The sequence below is a fragment of the Erythrolamprus reginae genome, chromosome Z, assembly GCF_031021105.1.
Source record: "Erythrolamprus reginae isolate rEryReg1 chromosome Z, rEryReg1.hap1, whole genome shotgun sequence".
In the NCBI taxonomy this organism is placed as follows: domain Eukaryota; kingdom Metazoa; phylum Chordata; class Lepidosauria; order Squamata; family Dipsadidae; genus Erythrolamprus; species Erythrolamprus reginae.
The window spans coordinates 128,860,831-128,881,422 of NC_091963.1; the positions used below are offsets into that span (position 1 = coordinate 128,860,831).

At 42.5% G+C, this 20,592-nt stretch overlaps 1 protein-coding gene across 7 annotated transcripts in view; it reads right to left on the reverse strand.

Annotated features, from left to right (window-relative positions):
• TBC1D17 (TBC1 domain family member 17) overlaps window positions 1-20,592 on the reverse strand; it is a 30,248-nt gene that overhangs the window by 7,775 nt on the left and 1,881 nt on the right. For 2 of the 7 annotated variants that reach the window (XM_070767270.1, XM_070767269.1), the window contains exons 1-13: window positions 20,131-20,223; window positions 19,178-19,276; window positions 18,125-18,199; window positions 16,674-16,785; window positions 16,284-16,497; window positions 15,092-15,203; window positions 11,845-12,009; window positions 7,122-7,253; window positions 6,169-6,272; window positions 5,938-6,032; window positions 3,071-3,187; window positions 1,599-1,699; window positions 171-270 (exon numbers count right to left, since the gene is read on the reverse strand). In XM_070767270.1, the coding sequence (XP_070623371.1) occupies window positions 171-270; window positions 1,599-1,699; window positions 3,071-3,187; window positions 5,938-6,032; window positions 6,169-6,272; window positions 7,122-7,253; window positions 11,845-12,009; window positions 15,092-15,203; window positions 16,284-16,497; window positions 16,674-16,785; window positions 18,125-18,199; window positions 19,178-19,276; window positions 20,131-20,151 (1,447 nt within the window). In that variant the 5' untranslated portion in view covers window positions 20,152-20,223. Of the gene's footprint in view, window positions 1-170; window positions 271-1,598; window positions 1,700-3,070; window positions 3,188-5,937; window positions 6,033-6,168; window positions 6,273-7,121; window positions 7,254-11,844; window positions 12,010-15,091; window positions 15,204-16,283; window positions 16,498-16,673; window positions 16,786-18,124; window positions 18,200-19,177; window positions 19,277-19,491; window positions 20,224-20,592 lie in introns of those variants that run through there. The other 5 variants (XM_070767267.1, XM_070767266.1, XM_070767272.1 and 2 more) reach the window with 4 other exon arrangements.

A 20,592-nucleotide genomic window follows, 5' to 3' on the forward strand; every position in this document is an offset into this window, starting at 1 on the left:
AAATATGTTTTTTTAAGTATTTGTAGGTCAAATTAAAGAAAAAAGCCTATGACTTAATTTTTTTTAACATTACATGGAATAAAGAACAAAAACACAGACAATCTCCACAGAAATGGAATCTCTTAATTTTTAACTTCTCTACACCTGTAACACCTGTAATACACCTGTACCTAGGAAGTCACAGAGTGGGGGATCCAGCACTCTAAGAAGCAAGGTGAGCTGGCAAAGCTGGCGCTTCATGGACTCCTGGCTTTCTTCAAAATTGTGGTGCTGCAAATAGAAAAAAGAAGCCCATTAAAAAGAACCAGTGGGGAGAAGTAATTATTGTTAAGCAAATGTATACAGATAGTCCTCAACTTACAACAGTTCACTTAGTGACCATTCAAAGTTACAGCAGCATTGAAAATATGATTTATGACCCTTTTGCACAAATATGATTGCTATGGCATCTCCATGGCTTAGGAATGTAAATGTATAGATTGTGTGTTACTCTGGTACCGGGTGATCAATCTTGCTCTGCTGAATCCTCAGTAAACTCTTGTACTTTAATGCTGCATGGAATAAAGACCATTTTATCAAGTTTGGAGAGACATCCTTTTTCCTTACAGTACACAGCAACTTAGTCAGTTTAGATGGCATCAAGATGCTGCATACATCCAGCAGACGCATTTTGCTACGTATGCGGCCAGTTTATAAAGATAAGAGCGAAAAAGTACTCCGTGGAAGCATGTGTGAGGCCTACAAAGCATAATTCGGCATGCCTGTTGGTGACCAAGACAAACCATGGACTCCTCATTTCACATGTGAGCACTGCAAGAAAACTCTTGAAGGTAAGTGGATAAATGCTACTCTCTTAAATGGCAGATTAACTGTGTTGATATTGTAAATATCACTAGTCATTAGTGTGAAATAGGCCTAAATCAAATTCTCAATCCAAATTTTATTTTGTTTGCTTATAGGTTGGTACAGGGGAGAGAAGAGAGCCATGCATTTTGCTATCTCAAGAATTTGGCGTGAACAGACTGATCAATCAACAAATTGCTACTTCTGCATGGTGGACCTTTCCAAACGTCGCACTGGCAAAAATGCACCACATTTTAATTTGTTTTAGACATAAGCAATTGGAATATAACATTTAAAAGCTGGGAACAAAATTTGTGTTACATAGTGTTTTCTAACAAGAAAAATAAACAAGGAAGTCAGATTAGCTTAACAACCGTGTTACTAACTTAGTTGCAGTGATTCTCTTAACACTGTGGCAAGAAAGGCCATACAATGGGGAAAAACTCTCTTAATAAATGTCTCAGCAACAGAATTTTTGAGCGATATTGTAGTCGTAAACCAAAGACTACCATTATACTAGCCTCTTCTCTAAAAGCAATTTTCAAAGCACTCATTAAAATACAAAACCAAGATTATAATCCAATTTTTGGATTCTAATTATAATTTTTTCTTTAAAAAGTCAGGTCAAAGACGGAAAGCTTCCCTGAATCTCATACTGTAACTTCGTTTGAGAAATCTCTTAAAATGAGGCTAAGAATATATTCATTAATTATGGTTACAAAGAGTTTTTATTTTGACCCAGACAGCATACTCACCACCAGCTCCATGAAACCACAGAAGCACCAAAAGGCGTCGACTTCATTCTGGGTGATATAGAGAATGGGGGACAGGAGATCACTCATTCCTTGTACATACCCTGTTTAGGCAAGCAAAAAAAAAGAAAAGTGAATGAGATAATTTTTTAAAAAAATTCTGGGTGATTTTTTAAAGTTTCAAATTTCTGCGATGAATCTTTAAAAGAACATGCACCTTCTCCTAGGCTCACGTGGTTCCCGGAAACATGGTTTTAAAATAAAAATAAAAATAAAGTTTATTAATTAACAAAGGGTAAATGGGGGAAGGAGAAGAGGGGTACATAGATTTTAAAAAGGGATGGGTATTTATTACATAATATTGTATTTCAAAATATATATCTTACATTGTAACAAAAATTCAATATTCACATTTGTATCTTATTACTATCAATACTTCATTCATCTAACTTATCATGTTATTTAAAAGCTATAAAGGTAATAACTGGTAATAAGGATAGTAAGAGACATATTTGTAGAAAGGTAATTAGGAAAATAGATTTAAGATTGTATAAAGTATTTATGAAAGCAAAAGTATAAGGAGTAAAAAAAAGGGGGGGGGAAGTTAAATAATAAGGGGGGGGGAGATCTGCCTGAGTAGCAGACGTTATCAGGAGATACGACAAGATGTAATGATATATTTTTGGGTGTAACAGTAATATATTAATAATGGGAATAAAAATGTAAAAAGAAAAGAGAGTATATTTATATCTAGGTAATAAATATTGGAAAAGAAGAAAGGTGTAAGTCGGTTAGTATGAGATAAGGTAAGTGATTGGATTGTAATGTTATAGTGTAAATCATTGTTTAATTGAATTTAAAAAACAAGTAAAAAGAGTAATGTTGTCGGAATCGGGTTCTGTTAAGAAGACAATGATGAACAAAAGATTGTGCTGCATCTTGGCAATGCCTCACTAATTCAATCATGGCCTAGGCCACATGTCCGCTGGCTCAGTTTTCCAGGTTTGTGCCTTGTTTACAGAAACATTGATGGTTATAATAAGATGCTCATATTCCCTATATTCCCTCTGCTTCCTTCCATCTTTGTCCATTAAGCTTCCGGAAAGCAATAGGTTTAATATTTAGCAAAAATAAAGAAGGGGGGAGGGCATGATCTCAAAGAAGGCAGGAAGTTCAAAAGTAATGTTAGAAAGTATTACTTTATAGAAAAAGTAGTGGAAGTTTGGGACCAACTTCCAGCCAAGGTAGCGGGTCAATCATCAGTAACTGAATTTAAACATGCTTGGGATAAACACTTGTCTGTCATCTGACAAAATTAAATTAAATTAAATAAATGGAAGTAAAAAACAGTGACTGCAAATAAAAATAAATCAATGATGGCCCATTTGGTGTTTTTCTGCCATCGGTTTTCTGTTTCTTAAGAGACCACTCTTAAGCCATCACGATTTAGACTGCTGTCCTTTTTTGGAGCTCACCTAGATCAAAGTTGTACATGCAGTATGTCATCAGCACATCATTCAAGAGTACCAGTCCTGGATTCTCATTACCCTCGTAGAATTTGTTGTTTCTATCTGTGCGACTGACATCTCTTTCTGCAAAGGCACAAATACAAGTTTATAAAACTCACCTGAACTGCCCCCACGACAAGGGACATTCAGAAGGATAACTTAGGGAAGGAATTCATTTAAAATAAAAAAGGCAAACTAAATCGTGAAAGTAAAACAACGAGGAAAGATGGAGGCATTGTATCCCAAAGAAAGAACATACGCATCGCTTAGACAATTTAGATTAGAAAAAGAGTGTTGAAAATATTGGCTATCCTGTGAATCACTGTCTCTGGGCAAACTTTCACCATGCTTATTCAGATAACTGTTTCTGTATATCCTAGAGCAGTGATTTTCAACCTTTTTTGAGCTGCGGCACATTTTTTACATATACAAAATCATGAGGCACATTGAGTGGGGGGGGGGAGTGGGGGGGCTAAAAAAAGTTTGGACAAAAAAATTCTCTCTCTCTTCCTCCTTTTCGCTCTATTTCTCTCCTTTCTCTCTCTTCCTTCCTTCCTCTCTCTCTCCATCCCTCTTTCTTTCTCTCTTCCTTCCTCTCTTTTTTGCTCTCTTTCTCTCTCCCTCCTTCCCTCCCTCTCTCTCTCTCGCTTTCTTTCTCTCTCTCTTTCTTTCTTTCGCTCTCCCTCTTTCTCTTGCTGAGCTTCGCAGCACACCTGACCATGTCTCGCGGCACACTAGTGTGCCACGGCACACTGGTTGAAAAACACTGTCCTAGAGCATAGCTAGTATTTGGCTTACACAATCCCTACAGACAAGCACTGGTGGGATTCAATGGAAATCAATAATCAATCATATTATATGAATGAGGGTGTGGAGAAGGCAGAAATAGAGATCAGATTTATTGTCTTATGATGAGCCGTGGTGCCGCAGAGGTTAAAATGCCTTTATGCAAGCTGACTCTGCTCATTGCCAAGAGTTCAATTCTGATCAGCTCAAGATTGACTCAACCTTCCATCTTTCCAAAGTTGGGACAATATGCTGATTCTGTAACTGCTTAGAAAGTGCTGCAAAGCACTATGGAGCGATATATAAGTCTAACTACTATTGCTATAATGTAGCACAAGGGTCCCCAATTCCATGTACATGGACCGGCATGGGTCCAACCCATGCCAGAAACTGGACCATGCAAACAAACAGAAGAGGTGGTGACAGCTGTCAGCCATGATAGCTTCAAGGCAGGATCGGACAGATTCATGGATGCCAAGTGTATCAGTGGTTATTGAAACGGATATCCACGTGCCACCTCTATGTTGGTTGAGGCAGGCAGGATTCCCTTGGGTACCATTTGTTGGGGGTCAAGGGAAAAGGAGGGTTTTGCCTTCTCTTTCTGCTCAAGATCCCCATGGACAATTGGTGGGCCACTGTGTGACACAGAATGCCAGACTCGATGGGCTTTGGCCTGATTCAGCATGGCTCTTCTTATGTTCTTAAGCAAAGCCCCATCCATGGGGTGTATGCAGCATACGAAACCAAGCCCCCTCCAATCAGTGGAAAAGCGTCTCTCCATGGAACCTATACCTGCTGCCCAAAAAGTTGGGGGCTGCTGATGTAGCATATAAAAACTTGGAAATCACTCACCAAACCTGATAGGCAGCACGTTCAGACCATATTCAAGAAAGCACTTATTTATATTATGCATAATTCATTCATACAATATACTGTCAGAAGTAATGGTGATGGCTGCTGTCTTGGAAAGCTCTAAAAGGCTCTGTCTTCTGTGCACTGATTATTAACTATTAACCAGAGGAGATAATGGTAGCAACCTCCACATTCAAGGAGAAACATGGTTTGAAATCAGGGCTGGCTTCCTCCTGTCTACCAGCGCGCTGCGCATGCATACTAATGATTCAGGTGCACATCCCCTTGCATAATTTTGCTTCTGTGCATGCACAGGAACCCAAAAAGCACCAAAACCTTGTGAGAGGATGTGTGCAAGTGCACGATTTTGGCAGTTGTTTTTACTTTCAAGATCAAAAGCAACGTGAGAAAATATTATTTCACTAAAAGAGTAGTAGATCCTTGGAACAAACTTCCAGCAGACGTGGTTGGTAAATCCACAGTAACTGAATTTAAACATGCCTGGGATAAACATATATCTATTGTAAGATAAAATACAGGAAATAGTATAAGGGCAGACTAGATGGACCATGAGGTCTTTTTCTGCCGTCAGTCTTCTATGTTTCTATACATGGAAGCAAAAAAATAATTGAAATCGTGCATATTTATTTATTTATTTATTTATTTATTTATTTATTTATTTATTTATTTATTTATTTATTTATTATTTGGATTTGTATGCTGCCCCTCTCCGAAGACTCGCAAGCATGCCCTCATGAGATTTTGCACAGAAAGCAAAATAAAGCCAAAAATTCTTTAAAAAATAGATTGTGCCGCGCAACAGACCAACGAAGACAGCCCCGGAGCCATCGTGCACAAATTGCGCAATCCATGGGGCACTACTGGAACGGAGCTCCCTCCTGGGCGTACGAGTAGGAACTCCCCCCCCCCCCCCCCCCAATGTTTGCGATATTAGATTCTGGGAAACAATAAAGGAAGACAGGATTGTGTTTAGAAGCATCGGGCTGTAACATGAGGGCAGATTTTTATGAATGGAATGACCTTGCTTTAGGCCAGTAGCTCAGCATGGCTAAGAATTCCAGGAGTTGGGAATCCGGCCATTGGCAAAAAACATGGACAAAAAAACCCCAAATCAGCCAGGTGCTGTCACAGAATGAGAATAAAAGTCAAAACCAACAAGTAGAACTTATACCAACCAATCAGGCTGCGATAACCCCGCAGTAAAGAGTTCCTCAGCTCCTGTTCCTCGCTGACTGACTTCCACTGTAACTTCATGCGGAAGTATTCATCTCTGAGGATAAAGCAGAAGAATGAAATGGGAAAATGCTCAGACACAGGTCACCTCTGCAGACACCACCATCCCTTGCCAAGCCTCAGGGCTGGCTCTCCTTCAAAGGGGCCACTCCCTGATGAAGAATTAGGCTTACGTTTTCCGTCTCACTTGCGCCTTGTTCTCTTCGCTGGTGTTGCCCCAGGAATAATAGTTCAAAAGGTACTTCCACACTTCCTTACGCAAAGACATGCTGAGACCCTGAAAAGAACCCCCCCCCCCCAAAAAAAAATATTCCAAGAAAGGAAGCAATGAGCGAAGTAATTATAGAACGAAGCGCTTACTTGCATCAATTCTAGGATTTAAATCAGTGGTAGGGAACAGAGTTACAGGTAGACCTCAACTTACAACTGTTTGATGTTATGACCGACCCCCACCCCCTCAATTCAAAGTTCAGACAATCTGTCAAGCCCTTGCAATCACGTAATCATATTTTGGGCACTGGCAACCAGCCTGCATTTACAGCTGTTTGCAGTGTTCTGCAGTAAAATGACCATGATTTGTGAGTTTAGTTTTTTGTTTTTGCCAGAAACTGGCGTTTACTTCCAGCTTCCAGCAAAGTAATCCCAAATGTAGACAATGGGTTTTCTATACAACAGTGCTCACTTTACAACCACATTTGCTTTATGACCATTATAAAAAAAGTCTTACGCCGAGGACTCTCCAATATCATACTACAGTGGTACCTCTTCCTTAGAACGTTTCTGCTTAAGAACTTTTCTAGAAAAGAAATGGGTGTTCAAGATTTTTTTCCTCTCTTCTTAAGAACCATTTTCTACTTAAGAACCCAAGCCCGGAAAAAATTCCCAAGAAATCTGAGAGTAGCATGAAGGCCCGGCCAGTTTCCTGCCATTCCCCCTTTAATCCCGGGCATGCTCCTACTTACAAACTTTTCTACTTAAGAACCTGGTCATGGAACAAATTAAGTTCTTAAGTAGAGGTACCACTGTACTTTGCCCAATTTACATGGGCATTCTAATTTCCCTTTGTTTTCTATCCCACAAACACAAGGCATGCTGGTCCAGCTGTCTTCCATCCCACAAATCTCACCCCAGCAAAGATCCTCTTCCGCAATCCAATGGGATCCAGTATACGTCCATCAGGATCCAGATGCTGTTCCCATTCCTGCTCCGTAACAGGGGTCTCCCTTTGAACAGAGGGACGTTCTCCTAATTGTGCCTGCTGCTAAGAACAAAACAAGCTTAAAAAAAACCCCAACTGTATATGAAGAAGAAAAGTTCCTTAAGAGAGAAGGAGGGAGAAAAGACAATGATTAAAACTTTCCTTCTTTTGCATTAGAGAGACACTGTAAAGCTGAAGAGCAGAGGTCCCCAAACTTTTTACACAGGGGGCCAGTTTACTGTCCCTCAGACTGTTGGAGGGCCGGACTATAAAAAAAACCTATGAACAAATCCCTATGCACACTGCATAAATCTTATTTAAAGTAAAAAACAAAATGGGAACAAATACAATATTTAAAATAAAGAAGTAATTAAATAATTAAGTAATAAAGTAATTTATACTTCTTTATTAACAAGTAAATTTAAACTTAAATCAACAAACTCCCCCCATTTCTCCTTCCTTCCTTCCTTCCTTCCCTCCTTCCTCTCCATTTCTCTCTTCCCTCTGTCTTTTCTTCTTTCTCTCTCATTTGTTTCATTTTCCTCTCCCTTGTTTTCTCTCCATCATTTTCTCATTTTTCTCTTTTCTCTCTCTCACTCTTTCCATCTATCCCCCTTTCTCTCTTCCTCTCTATTTCTCCCTCTTTCTTTCTCTCTCTCTTTCTTTCTCTGTCCCTCTCTCTCTCTTTCTTTCTCTCTCTTTCTTTCTCTCACTCATTCTCTTTCTCTCTCCCTCTTTGTATCTCTCCCTCTTTCTCTCTCTCTCCCTCTCTATCTTGCTCCTATCCTCATCGCCCCTTGCCTCTGTACCACCTCCTCGCTCAGCAGCAGACCGTGGTGAGTTGACAGGAGATTCGGGAGCTTATAATATCCATTAATAAAATCTCGTGGGCTGCCGCGGGCCGGATAAATTGCCTCAGCGGGCCGCATCTGGCCCCCGGGCCGTAGTTTGGGGGGCGCTGCTGAAGAGCCTAAAGAATACTTTCCATAGTCAAATATGCCTACATATTGCAAATTCTTTTCACATTGAAAAGTTGTAAAAGCAACTTTCCAGTTACTCTGCAGTAGATCTAGCAAAGGAGAAGTTCTGTTGTGAATCTGTTAACTACTGGGGTAGTTACCTCGGTACTCAACCTGAATTGGTTCCAAGGGGTGTGACAGATACTAAAATCAATGAGTTTCAAACAAACCACATAATTAACATGTGATCCTTTGTTTCAGCTGTAAAGGGTTACGACTCATAAGACAACAGACATGGACAAGTTCTAGCTTGCACAAGTACCAAACAAATGATAAGAACTGGAACAAATTTTTCATGCCAAAATGCATTGAGTACCAAATTCGATGAGTTTCAAAGCAGTCAAGTGCCGAGGTACTACTGTATCTTCATTTATTTGATCGTTTTAAAGTTGACTTTTAAGAGCTTAGTCTTTTGAAGGAAGCTTATAGAATAAACATATTAGCATAGTACAGTGATGGTGCCAAAAGAGCGTGCGTGTATGCTATCGTGCATGCGCGAGTGCCTTCACCCATAATTCAATGCCTGGGGAGGTTGAAAACAGCTTCCCTCGCCTCCTTGTGTCCTGGAGGCCCTTTGGAGGCAAGAAATGGCCTGTTTCCCAACTTCTGGCGGGCCCACTATGCTTGTGATTCGCTTTCCCCAGGCTCCAAAGGCTTCCCTGGAACCAAGGGAGGGTAAAAATGCCCTCCCCATCCCTCTGGAGGCTCTTTGGAAGCCAAAAACTCTCTCCCAGAGCCTCTGTGCGAGCCAAAAGTTAGCTGGCCGACACATACATGCATGTTGGAGCTGAGCTAGGGCAACCGCTCGCGTGCCAGCAGATATGGCTTTGCGTGCCACCTGTGGCACCCATGCCATAGGTTCGCCATCACTGGCATAATACAGTGATCCCTCGAGTTTCGCGATCTCGAGTTTCGCGAAACGCCATATCGCGAGTTTTCAACCCGGAAGTAAACTCCACCATCTGCGCATGCGTGCCCTTCCACGCATGCGTAGATGGTGGAGTTTCCCCGCCGGGCAGAGGCTTCCCTGGGTCTTCCCCCTCTTGCCCTGGTAAGACAGCATCGGCGCGAGCAACGGCGTGGGCGGGCGGGCGGCACGCGCGCGGGAAACCCCACCTCCGCCTCCCAGCTGGGAAGCGGAGCCAGCAACAGCGTGGGCGGGCGGGCGGTGCGCGCGAGCCTGGGGACACCCTAACTCTGCTTCCCAGCGCGCGCGCGTTGCTGGGGAAAGCGCGCGCGCTTGGGGACTCCCTAGGTCCGCTCCCCAGCTGGGGAGGGAGTCCCCACCGCGCGCGCGTTGCTGGGGAAAGCGCGCGCGCTTGGGGACTCCCTAGGTCCGCTCCCCAGCTGGGGAGGGAGTCCCCACCCCGCGCGCGTTGCTGGGGAAAGCGCGCGCGCTTGGGGACTCCCTAGGTCCGCTCCCCAGCTGGGGAGGGAGTCCCCACCCCGCGCGCGTTGCTGGGGAAAGCGCGCGCGCTTGGGGACTCCCTAGGTCCGCTCCCCAGCTGGGGAGGGAGTCCCCACCCCGCGCGCGTTGCTGGGGAAAGCGCGCGCGCTTGGGGACTCCCTAGGTCCGCTCCCCAGCTGGGGAGGGAGTCCCCACCCCGCGCGCGTTGCTGGGGAATGCGCGCGCGCTTGGGGACTCCCTAGGTCCGCTCCCCAGCTGGGGAGGGAGTCCCCACCCCGCGCGCGTTGCTGCGGAATGCGCGCGCGCTTGGGGACTCCCTAGGTCCGCTCCCCAGCTGGGGAGTCCCCACCCCGCGCGCGTTGCTGGGGAAAGCGCGCGCGCTTGGGGACTCCCTAGGTCCGCTCCCCAGCTGGGGAGCGGACCTAGGGAGTCCCCAAGCGCGCGCGCTTTCCCCAGCAACGCGCCACCCCAGGCGCGAGCAACGGGGTGGGCGGGCGAAGGGCGGCCGGCAGTGGAAGCAAAAACACCATCTGCGCACGCGCAGATGGTGTTTTTACTTCCGCACCGCTACTTCGCGAAAAATCGATCTTCGCGAGGGGTCCTGGAACGGAACCCTCGCGATGATCGAGGGATCACTGTATAACTATTTTGAATACAGTTAGCTCTTCAACCAGTTCCAATATGACACACTTTTAAAATACCCTTGATAAATATCATTCAGTTGAAATTCAGAAAGTACAAATGTAAGGTTTGAAATCCTCTTAAAAGCATACAAATCTAATAAATAATAATAATAATAATAATATTAATAATAATAATAATAATAATAATAAATAACCACAAGTGTTATTTTTGCTGGAAGAAATCTGTAAATTAAGGGCTATCACCCAGAAGCTGAATAAGATTCTCAGTCCTACATAACTTTGTGACTTCGAATCTCCAATAAGTTTTTATAAAATGTCAAGGTAACTTGGAAGTTAGCTACTACTACTGCAGCTTCACACTGGGTGTGAAGTTTTTTTTAGTCCTCATGAATCATTTGTGTAATCACTCCATCGATGGGAAGACCAGATACACAAATACATAAAACTGACAGGTGCATGTATAAACATGACAAGGCAGCACAAGCCACTGTAACAAACTAGCTGCCACTACTCCTGCTATTTCACAGATTTTTTCTAAGATTGACATGCGACTGGCTGGCTGCTCATTGATCAAAAGAAAGTGATTTCCTTCAAAGAGTTTGCTTGTAATCTACTCCTTTCTACAGTGCCCCACTTGTTGCATTTTTACCAGCTTGCCCCACAACATGACTGCGTTTGCCCAGGTTTGCCTGGTGCACCAGTTGCAGCCCTATTTGGACAGGGAGTCATTGCTCACAGTCACTCATGCCCTCATCACCTCGAGGTTCGATTACTGCAACACTCTCTACATGGGGCTACCTCTGAAAAGTGTTCGGAAACTTCAGATTGTGCAGAACGCAGCCGCGAGAGCCATCGTGGGGCTTCCAAGATTCGCCCACGTTTCTTCAACACTCCGTGGCTTGCATTGGCTGCCGATCAGTTTCCGGTCACAATTCAAAAGTGTTGGTCATGACCTTTAAAGCCCTACATGGCATTGGACCAGATTACCTCCGGAACCACACGAATCCCAGCGACCGATAAGGTCCCACAGAGTTGGCCTTCTCCGGGTCCCGTCGACTAAACAATGTCGTTTGGCGGGCCCCAGGGGAAGAGCCTTCTCTGTGGCAGCCCCAGCCCTCTGGAATCAACTCCCCCCGGAGATTAGAACTGCCCCCACCCTCCCTGTCTTTCGTAAACTACTCAAGACTCATTTATACCGCCAGGCATGGGGGAGTTGAGATAGCTCTTCCCCCTAGGCCATTACAAGTTATGCATGGTATGTTTGTGTGTATGTTTGGTTTTATAATAGAGGTTTTTAGTTGTTTTTTATTATTGGATTGTACATGTTGTATTTATTATTGTTGTTAGCCACCCCGAGTCTGTGGAGAGGGGCGACATACAAATCCAATACATTATTATTATTATTATTATTATTATTATTATTATTATTATTATTATTATCTTCAGTAATTCGACGACAGTTGGAGGAAATGGGTGGCAGAAATGATAACCAGCCATTCCTTGAGCCAGAAAAACACTTTTCCCCCTTAACTGTTTTGGCATCTCTGCCAGCTTTCAAAATTGCCTATTTCAACACTCACACAGGTGATGACTTCAAAGCCTGTCTCTTCCTCCAGGTTGGCAGCTGCTGAGTCACCAAAGGAATGGTGGGAGAGTCCATCTTCCTGGTGCAGCGCTCCACGGAAGAAATTGGTAACTTTGGAGAAGCCGCCAAAGGTGGCAGCGTAAGGATCCTGCAGGAACCGCTAGGAGGAAAAACAACCAAGTGTTTACAGCCACAGGTAGTCCTCACTAAGTCCCTCGCTTACCAACCATTCAAAGTTACGACACTGCAAACAAAGGGGAGAGGGGGAAAGCTTTGCAACCACTGTAGCATCCCAATCACGTGATTCACAATTGGCTTGCAATAAGCAGAGTTCAAAGAGAAGGTGGAAGTAAAATTGTTAAGTCAGAGCCAGGTGATGCTTCGTTTAGCAACTGTGGCCCTTGGCAAATAGAGTTGCCAGTCCCAATTTTGGGTCACTGAGGGAGGACTACCTGTTAAACTTTACCGCATCAAATGTGTGTTGCATATTATAGTTCCTAATTAATTTGTTGTCTAGGAGTGTCCGGCGCTAATCATCTCAACAGTACCCATGTATCGGAAACTCTGCAATTAGCACTCAGCATATCACTGCAACCCTCTCACATCTAGTTTACTTTCTTCCAATGTAAATAGCTGCTGGTGCTGTAAATAGCTGCTGAAGTGACTAAGCCTCATTTTCAACTATCAGTCTATAATCCGTTTCTTGAAACCTGAACTCAAGTCATGTTTACCCAGAACCTGATGATGCAGCTTTAAACACTCAATCATTAACAGAGGGATAGAATCACGATCATGTGAAGGGTTGAAATATAAAGCTTTGGTAAGACTACATCTGGAATATTGCAGATGCAGCTGCGAGAGCAATCATGGGCTTCCCAAGGCATGCCCATGTTACACCAACACTCCGCAGTCTGCATTGGTTGCTGATCAATTTCCGGTCACAATTCAAAGTGTTGGTTATGACCTATAAAGCCCTTCATGGCATCGGACCAGAATATCTCCGGGACCGCCTTCTGCCGCACAAATCCCAGCGACTGGTTAGGTCCCACAGAGTTGGCCTTCTCCGGGTCCCGTCGACTAAACAATGTCATTTGGCAGGACCCAGAAGAAGAGCCTTCTCTGTGGCGGCCCCGACCCTCTGGAACCAGCTCCCCCCAGATATCAGAGTTGCCCCCACCCTCCTTGCCTTTCGCAAGCTCCTTAAAACCCACCTCTGTCGTCAGGCATGGGGGAATTGAAATTTTCCCTTCTCCCTAGGCTTATAGAATTTATACATGGTATGCTTGTTTGTATGATTGGCCTCTTAAATTGGGGTTTTTTAGATTACTTTTTAATATTGGATTTGTCACATTGTTTTCTTTATTGTTGTTAGCTGCCCCGAGTCTTCGGAGAGGGGCGGCATACAAATCTAATAAAATAAATAAATAAATAAATTGCATCCAGTTTTGGTCACCATATTATAAACAAGATGTTGAGACCCTGGGAAGAGTACAGAGGAAAGCAGCAAAGATGATTAGGGGACTGGCGGCTAACAAAGACCGACTGCAGGAATTGAGTATACAGTGGTACCTCGAGATACGAGTTTAATTCGTTCCGGACCTGGGCTCTTAAGTCGAGCAGCTCTTATCTCGAACGACTTTTCCCCATAGGAATTAATGTAAATAATTTTAATTGGTTCCAGCCCTCAAAAAACTCACAAAGTTAGTCTAAATTATGCAGAAAGACATGTTTTTAATGAAGAAATGTACATGTACATATAAATGAATAATGAAGTTTCTTTCACTTAACTTGTAAACTTTCTTAAACTTTTAAATTTACATATGTTCAACTTCTCTGCCACCCAATCCTGTAGGACAGAGGTCCCCAACCCTTTTTGCACCAGGGACCGGCTTTAAGCGATCAAGAGAGGAATGGGTGAATGAATGGACGGAGGGTGGGAAGGAAGGAAAGAGGGAAGGGACAGGAACAGAGGAAGGAAGCAAGGAAACTTATGAAAGGGGAGAGTAAGAGAGGAATGAGTGAAGGGAGGGAGGGAGGGAAGAAGGTGGGAAGGAGAAAGAAAAGAAGAAATAGAGGAAGGGAAGGTAAAAGAGAGAAAGAAAAAGAGCAAGAAAGAAAGCTGCAAGCACCCCCCCGAGCCCCCCAGGCCGGCTGCAACCTTTTAAAACACGCGCGCCGCTTCGCGGCTGTCTCCTGAAGCCGAACGCGGAAGTTAGCGTTTGGCTTCAGGAGACAGCTCCTTGGCGCTTGTATCTCGAATTTGGGCTTGTAACAAAAATATCTCTCCCCTCCCAGCTCTTATCTCGAGTTGCTCTTAAGTAGAGCAGCTCTTATGTCGGGGTTCCACTGTATTTGGTCTGGTGAAAAGGAGGACTAGGGGTAATATGATAGCAATATTCCAATATTTGAGGGGCTGCCACAAAGAAGAGACTTATTTTCAAAGCACCAGAAAGCAAGACAAGGATGGAAACAAACCAAGAAAAGAAGCAACTTAGGACAAAGGAGAAATTTTCTAACAGTGAGAACAATTAACCAGTGGAACAACTTGCCTCCAGAAGTTGTTGGTGCTCCATCACCAGAGGCTTTTATGAGACTGGACAGCCATTTGTCTGAAATGGTATAAATCTGCTTGAGCAGGGGGTTGGACTAGCTGACTTCCAAGGTCCCTTATAATTCTGTGGAACTGGAAGGGATGTTCTATGTTCTATAATTTCTGTTTCTGTGAAATCTTTGTAGATATTCTCCTTATATATCATTTTTGGATGCAGGAGTTGAAAAGCATAGTGCAAATAAAAATATCCAGTCTGCTTGACACAGTTCTGGATTCTCACTTGCTGGCTTATCATCTAACGCAACAAAGTTTTTCAACTTTGGTAACTTTAAGATATCTGCACTTCAACTACAAGAATTCCCCAGATATCATGGGTGGGTGAGGAATTCTGGGAACTGAAGTCCAGACATCTTAAAGTTTCCGAGGTCAAGAATCACTGATCTAAGTCATTAAACTAATTCCACTAATTAAAGAGTTTGCACAAAACCTTTATTTTTCATTTGATCCCTTTTGGTTCAAAATAACTGTTCCCCAAACATCCCTAAACCAAAGGTTTTGCCTGGAAAAAAAACCCCCGTATTAACATCTTGTTCCTTTTCCCCCCACAAAACCCAATTCTGCTTTAAGTTTTTCTTCATTCCTTTTCCAGAGTAAGGAAAAGGAATGGAAGCCCTTCAGAAAAAATTCTTACCGATACTAGATTTGACGAACTGTCATCAAAGAGCTGAAGCTCATCAAAGGAATGAGAAAGGGCATCTGAGTCATGTGTATAAACCAGGTAGAGCCGAGAATCTTTGGGGGAGCTGCAAGAAAGAAAGCGAAAGGAAATAAAAATGATTTTTAAAAAAAAAATGGAAGAAGGTTTCAACACTGCGATAAATTGTACAGTGCATTATATATATTTTTTCATTGTTTACAACAATTAAAATCATCGTGATATAAAAATAAAGATTAAAAATAAAGATGACAGGAAAATTTGGAAGAAAAAGGAAAGAAAGCTGTAGGACAAAGGGGGAAAATAAATGAAAGCATTGACTTCCAGCTTTTACAGTATAGGAAAGCATAGTAGTCCTCGACTTATTATCTCAATTGAGCCCAAATTTTCTGTTCTTAAGTGAAACATTTGTTTTTTATAGGGAAAGCTTGTATGTGTGAAAAATGGCCATAAATCATTTTTTTCAGTACTGGCCACTAAATGAACTGTTGTAAGTCGAGGACTACCTATACCTGTGATGGCAAACCTATGGCACATGTGTCAGAGGTCGCACGCAGAGCCCTCTGCCGGCACCGGCTGTTCTTCTGGGTTCCGATACGCACATGCGCGCCAGCCAGCTGGTCTTTGCGGGAGGTGACATATCGGAAAATGGCCTGAAAAACAGGCATGCATGCGCCAGCAAGCTGTTGTTCTGGTTTCTGGTGATCCGGCATGCATGAATGAAGATGAGCTGGCTGGTGCGCATGTGTGTGGTGGATAGCAACTTAATGAGGCTCATCAGATGACTACAAGAAATCCCAAACAACCAGGATAACCAGATTTCTCTTGCTGTTGCTAGATATCTGGGCTTTAGTTGCAACTTAGCCAGCATTTTTCTCAAAGCCTCCAATGAGACAAAGAATAATGTCGAGCTTGACTCCCAGTAACTTCAGGGACAAATTCAATGTAAAGGTGATTTACTATTGTTTTCCTCCTGGATATTTTTCCTCACTTACTGAATTAATCTACAGCCTTGGAATATCCTGCTATCTAACAAAAGCTTTCAAAATTAGCTTTCAGAAGCTGATATTAGAAAACATTCCCCTATTCCAAGCAACAAGTTTAAACCAGATGGAGACTGCATCTTGTTTCTTTATTGCAACAAAGGCTGTGATGTAATCTCACTCACGTGGCTAATATGACATATTTGCAAAGAGCTTTGAGAAGGGCCTTCGTGCCTCCACGGTGGAAATGCAGAGCTTGAATGGAAATGCCTTCTTTGGTGATGAAGATAAGGTACGACCAGCCAAGGCCTGGTTTACTCTTACGGATGGATTTCAGGTCAGACAAGCTGATAGAGAAGGCCCACTGACCACGTGGGACTGGAGATTTTGAGCCAGAAACTGGTAGGGGAAACACAGGAAGAGTATAGCGACAAAGGAAACAAAATGCCACAATTTCTAACTACTGTCTTTTTCTCATCCCCATGCTCCATTCTTTATTGCAACTTCGTCAGAAAATCTAGATACACACAACTGAAATTCATAAAAGGAAACTAGTGCTTCCTCTTTCAATTTACCAGCTGTTTCCTCTTGAACCCGAGACTTTGTCCCCACTGTACTGATTACGGCCCAGTCTGGTTCATATCCTGGATCAAAGTGTTCTTCCTCGGCTTGAGAGCCAATGGTATCCTAATAAAAAGAAAACAAGATTAGAGGACATTTCAATGTTTTTAAATATGTGCCTCATATCATGTTTTCAGGGTAATGCTCCTTTAGTTCCTGTTCAAATTTATATCCATAGCAAACCATTGATTTGCTTAATGCCTGCTGGAAAAAGGTTGTAAAAACATGTATTTTGTATGACTGACCCATTTTACAACTCTAACAAGTTACAACTGATGGGTAAGCTCTGTTAGTCATAACTGAAGGACTACCTGTACAATAATTCTAGGAGAATTTAAGACATGTATAGCTGAAACCCTAGCAGTATTCTTTATTCTTGCAACTATTTTCTTCAAGAGACAGAGGTTTTTTTTAAAAATTATATAAACTGCAAGGCTACTGTAACACATTACTCTGCAAAGAACAATCAACCTATACAGTGATTAAGCAAGAAAAACTAGTACAGTGGAACACCGACATAAGAGCTGCTCTACTTAAGAGCAACTCGAGATAAGAGCTGGGAGGGGAGAGATATTTTTGTTCTACTTACAAGCCCAAATTCGAGATACAAGCGCCAAGGAGCTGTCTCCTGAAGCCAAACGCTAACTTCCGCGTTCGGCTTCAGGAGACAGCTGCGAAGCGGCGCGCGTGTTTTAAAAGGTTGCAGCCGGCCTGGGGGGCTCGGGGGGGTGCTTGCAGCTTTCTTTCTTGCTCTTTTTCTTTCTCTCTTTTACCTTCCCTTCCTCTATTTCTTCTTTTCTTTCTCCTTCCCACCTTCTTGCCTCCCTTCCTCCCTTCACTCATTCCTCTCTTACTCTCCCCTTTCATAAGTTTCCTTGCTTCCTTCCTCTGTTCCTGTCCCTTCCCTCTTTCCTTCCTTCCTTCCCACCCTCTGTCCATTCATTCACCCATTCCTCTCTTGATCGCTTAAAGCCGGTCCCTGGTGCAAAAAGGGTTGGGGACCTCTGTCCTACAGGATTGGGTGGCAGAGAAGTTGAACATATGTAAATTTAAAAGTTTAAGAAAGTTTACAAGTTAAGTGAAAGAAACTTCATTATTCATTTATATGTACATGTACATTTCTTCATTAAAAACATGTCTTTCTGCATAATTTAGACTAACTTTGTGAGTTTTTTGAGGGCTGGAACCAATTAAAATTATTTACATTAATTCCTATGGGGAAAAGTCGTTCGAGATAAGAGCTGCTCGACTTAAGAGCCCAGGTCCGGAACGAATTAAACTCGTATCTCGAGGTACCACTGTAATCTAAAGAAATATATTTTTGCTTCTGCCAAAATATAGAAAGTAAAGATACCACAGAATTTAATACATATAGGCAGATGATCAAATGAGCAGAAAGCTTTACCTTTTTAGTGTACATGATTTGAGCAGTATCTGAAGATTCTTCCACAGGGGTCCATTGTAATAAAGTATCTGAACCCTGAATAAAAAGGAAGCAACATTACAATAAAATATTCCAATAAAATCCCTCACCCTGAAACCTGGTTTTTAAATTTTGAAATTCAAGTGATCAAATGAGTGCTGAATTTCACGTGTTTCCTCCTTGAAAAACAACTGATGCATAAATACTGAAATACTGCTCACCCCGCACTTTGTTGTCTAAAATATTATCACAACCTGCCTACTGCTTTTTCATATGCACTTCTTAAATCATAAATTGCGGGAAACTTAAAATTTCTTCTGAAATATTTAAATCTTTTATGTACTACTACTATTTGTGTACATGACTAACACAGCATAAAGGTAGTCCTCATTTAACAGCTGCCTCATTTAGCTACCATTTGCCATTACAGTAGTGATTAAAAAATAACTTTGCAACCAGAACACACATTTACAGCTTTCTTAGGTCTGCAAACAAAAGAAAATTGAAGTAAGATCATAACATTGCAATGTTAGCTAGTTTAAGTAACAATTTGCTTAACGGACGAATTTCCAGTCCCAACTGTGGTCAGTAAATGAGAACAACTTGTACTATGAACAAACTATAGAAACCCTTGGACTTAAATGCAAAGCTTCCGCTATTCTGACCAGTTTTGTTCAAATTAATATTAACTATCTTTATCCATAAGGTTACAATTAGACAATATTTTATTATTTATTTATTATTTGGATTTATACGCCGCCCACTCCTGAAGTATTGTGGACGGTTTACATCAAATACAAAAATATAAATACCCCTTACATGTACAATATAACACCCCCCCCTAAAAACAGTGCAATATAAAACCCCTTAAAATCAACACAGACAATATTACAATATATTACAAAGCTACAAAAGCCTCAGATTCTTCCTCCAGCATCGAAAAAGTAAAAGAGGGGAAAAAAATTTGAGCCTGCTTTTGTCCATCCATTCTCATTATCTTACAATCCAATGGGCCAACCCACCATCTTGACCCACCTTCTCAATGATGCGGATAACTCCAGGTATGAGGGAATCGTGGTCAGGATGCCGCTTTGCACTGGTGTGTAAATAGACCCCATCTTTCTCAAACGCAACCTGCAAAAAGTCAGAAGGAAAGAAATTGGAAGGGGCAGGAAAAGGACCAAAATTCCAATCCTCTAGTTTCCACCACCACCCCACAATGTGCAGCCTAAATAACAAGATCCCTAGCCTTGTTAATCTAATCTTATGCAGCTTCTTCTCTAGAAACATTGAACTGCTAACCAGAGCATAAAATATATTTGTCAGACCAATTCTTGAATACAGCTCACCTGTATGGAACTCGCATTGCATATCAGACAATAATACAATCGAGAGTGTCCAGAAATATTTCACAAGAAGAGTTCTTCACTCCTCCTCTCGCAACAAAACACCTTACTCCACCAGACTTGAAATGCTGCTTAGACAATTTACAACGACGTCGCCTCGGATCTGAGCTAACTGTAGTTCATAAAATCATATACCAAAATGTCTTTCCTGTTAGTGACTACTTCACTTCAACTGCAACAACGCATGAGCACATAATAGATGCAAACTAAACGTAAACCGCTCCAAACTAGACTGCAGAAAATACAACTTCAGCAATATAGTGATCAATGCCTGAAATGCACCCCATTTTACATAACCGTGCCGCTGATAACCAACTTCTACCTACTACCAGGGGGGAGTCTCAATACACGTAGGAGGAATATCAGGTCTCCCTGTCACTTCCAAGGCGGAAGAAAGCACCTTGGCCCATTTTCAACAAACCAGAGCTTCCATACGGAACGAGACAGCTGGCCTTCGTCTCCCGGGAGTCATTTTCGGCTCACGCTCGAAAAAAAACTCTCAATCCTTTTGCCTTCGAGAGCCCATTTTTGCTCCTGGCAGCCTAACGAGGATCAACCTGGACGATTAAAGGCCTCTCTTACCCTGCAGCTCCCTAACTCCATTCTGCCTGACAGCTACTTCCTGAAAAACAAATACGTCACTTCCTGCTCCGATTCAACCCCCACCCCACACCCTTTCCATAGAGCAGCTTTCTTGTTTTTAAATGTTTCGTGGAGACGCCATCGTTGTTTCTGGCGCGAAAAAACACACACCTCAAGCTGGAACGGTGGATGTCTTTGTTTGGAAACGTAGTGGAAGCTTTTGGCGCCATTTTTGGAAAGGTCAAAAATGACTGGATCTTTAAACCTGATTTTTATCGCCAGTGTGCAAGCAATGTTATATAATTACGCACCGGTTAAGGAATGTTTACACAATCGAAGAAGCTGGGTCCGTCCAGAATGAATTATAATATGGTTGGGAGCCTTTTAGGCAATATCAATACTCATATATACTCATCAATACTCATTAATAGGTGGAACTCATTACCGGACTCCATAGTGTCA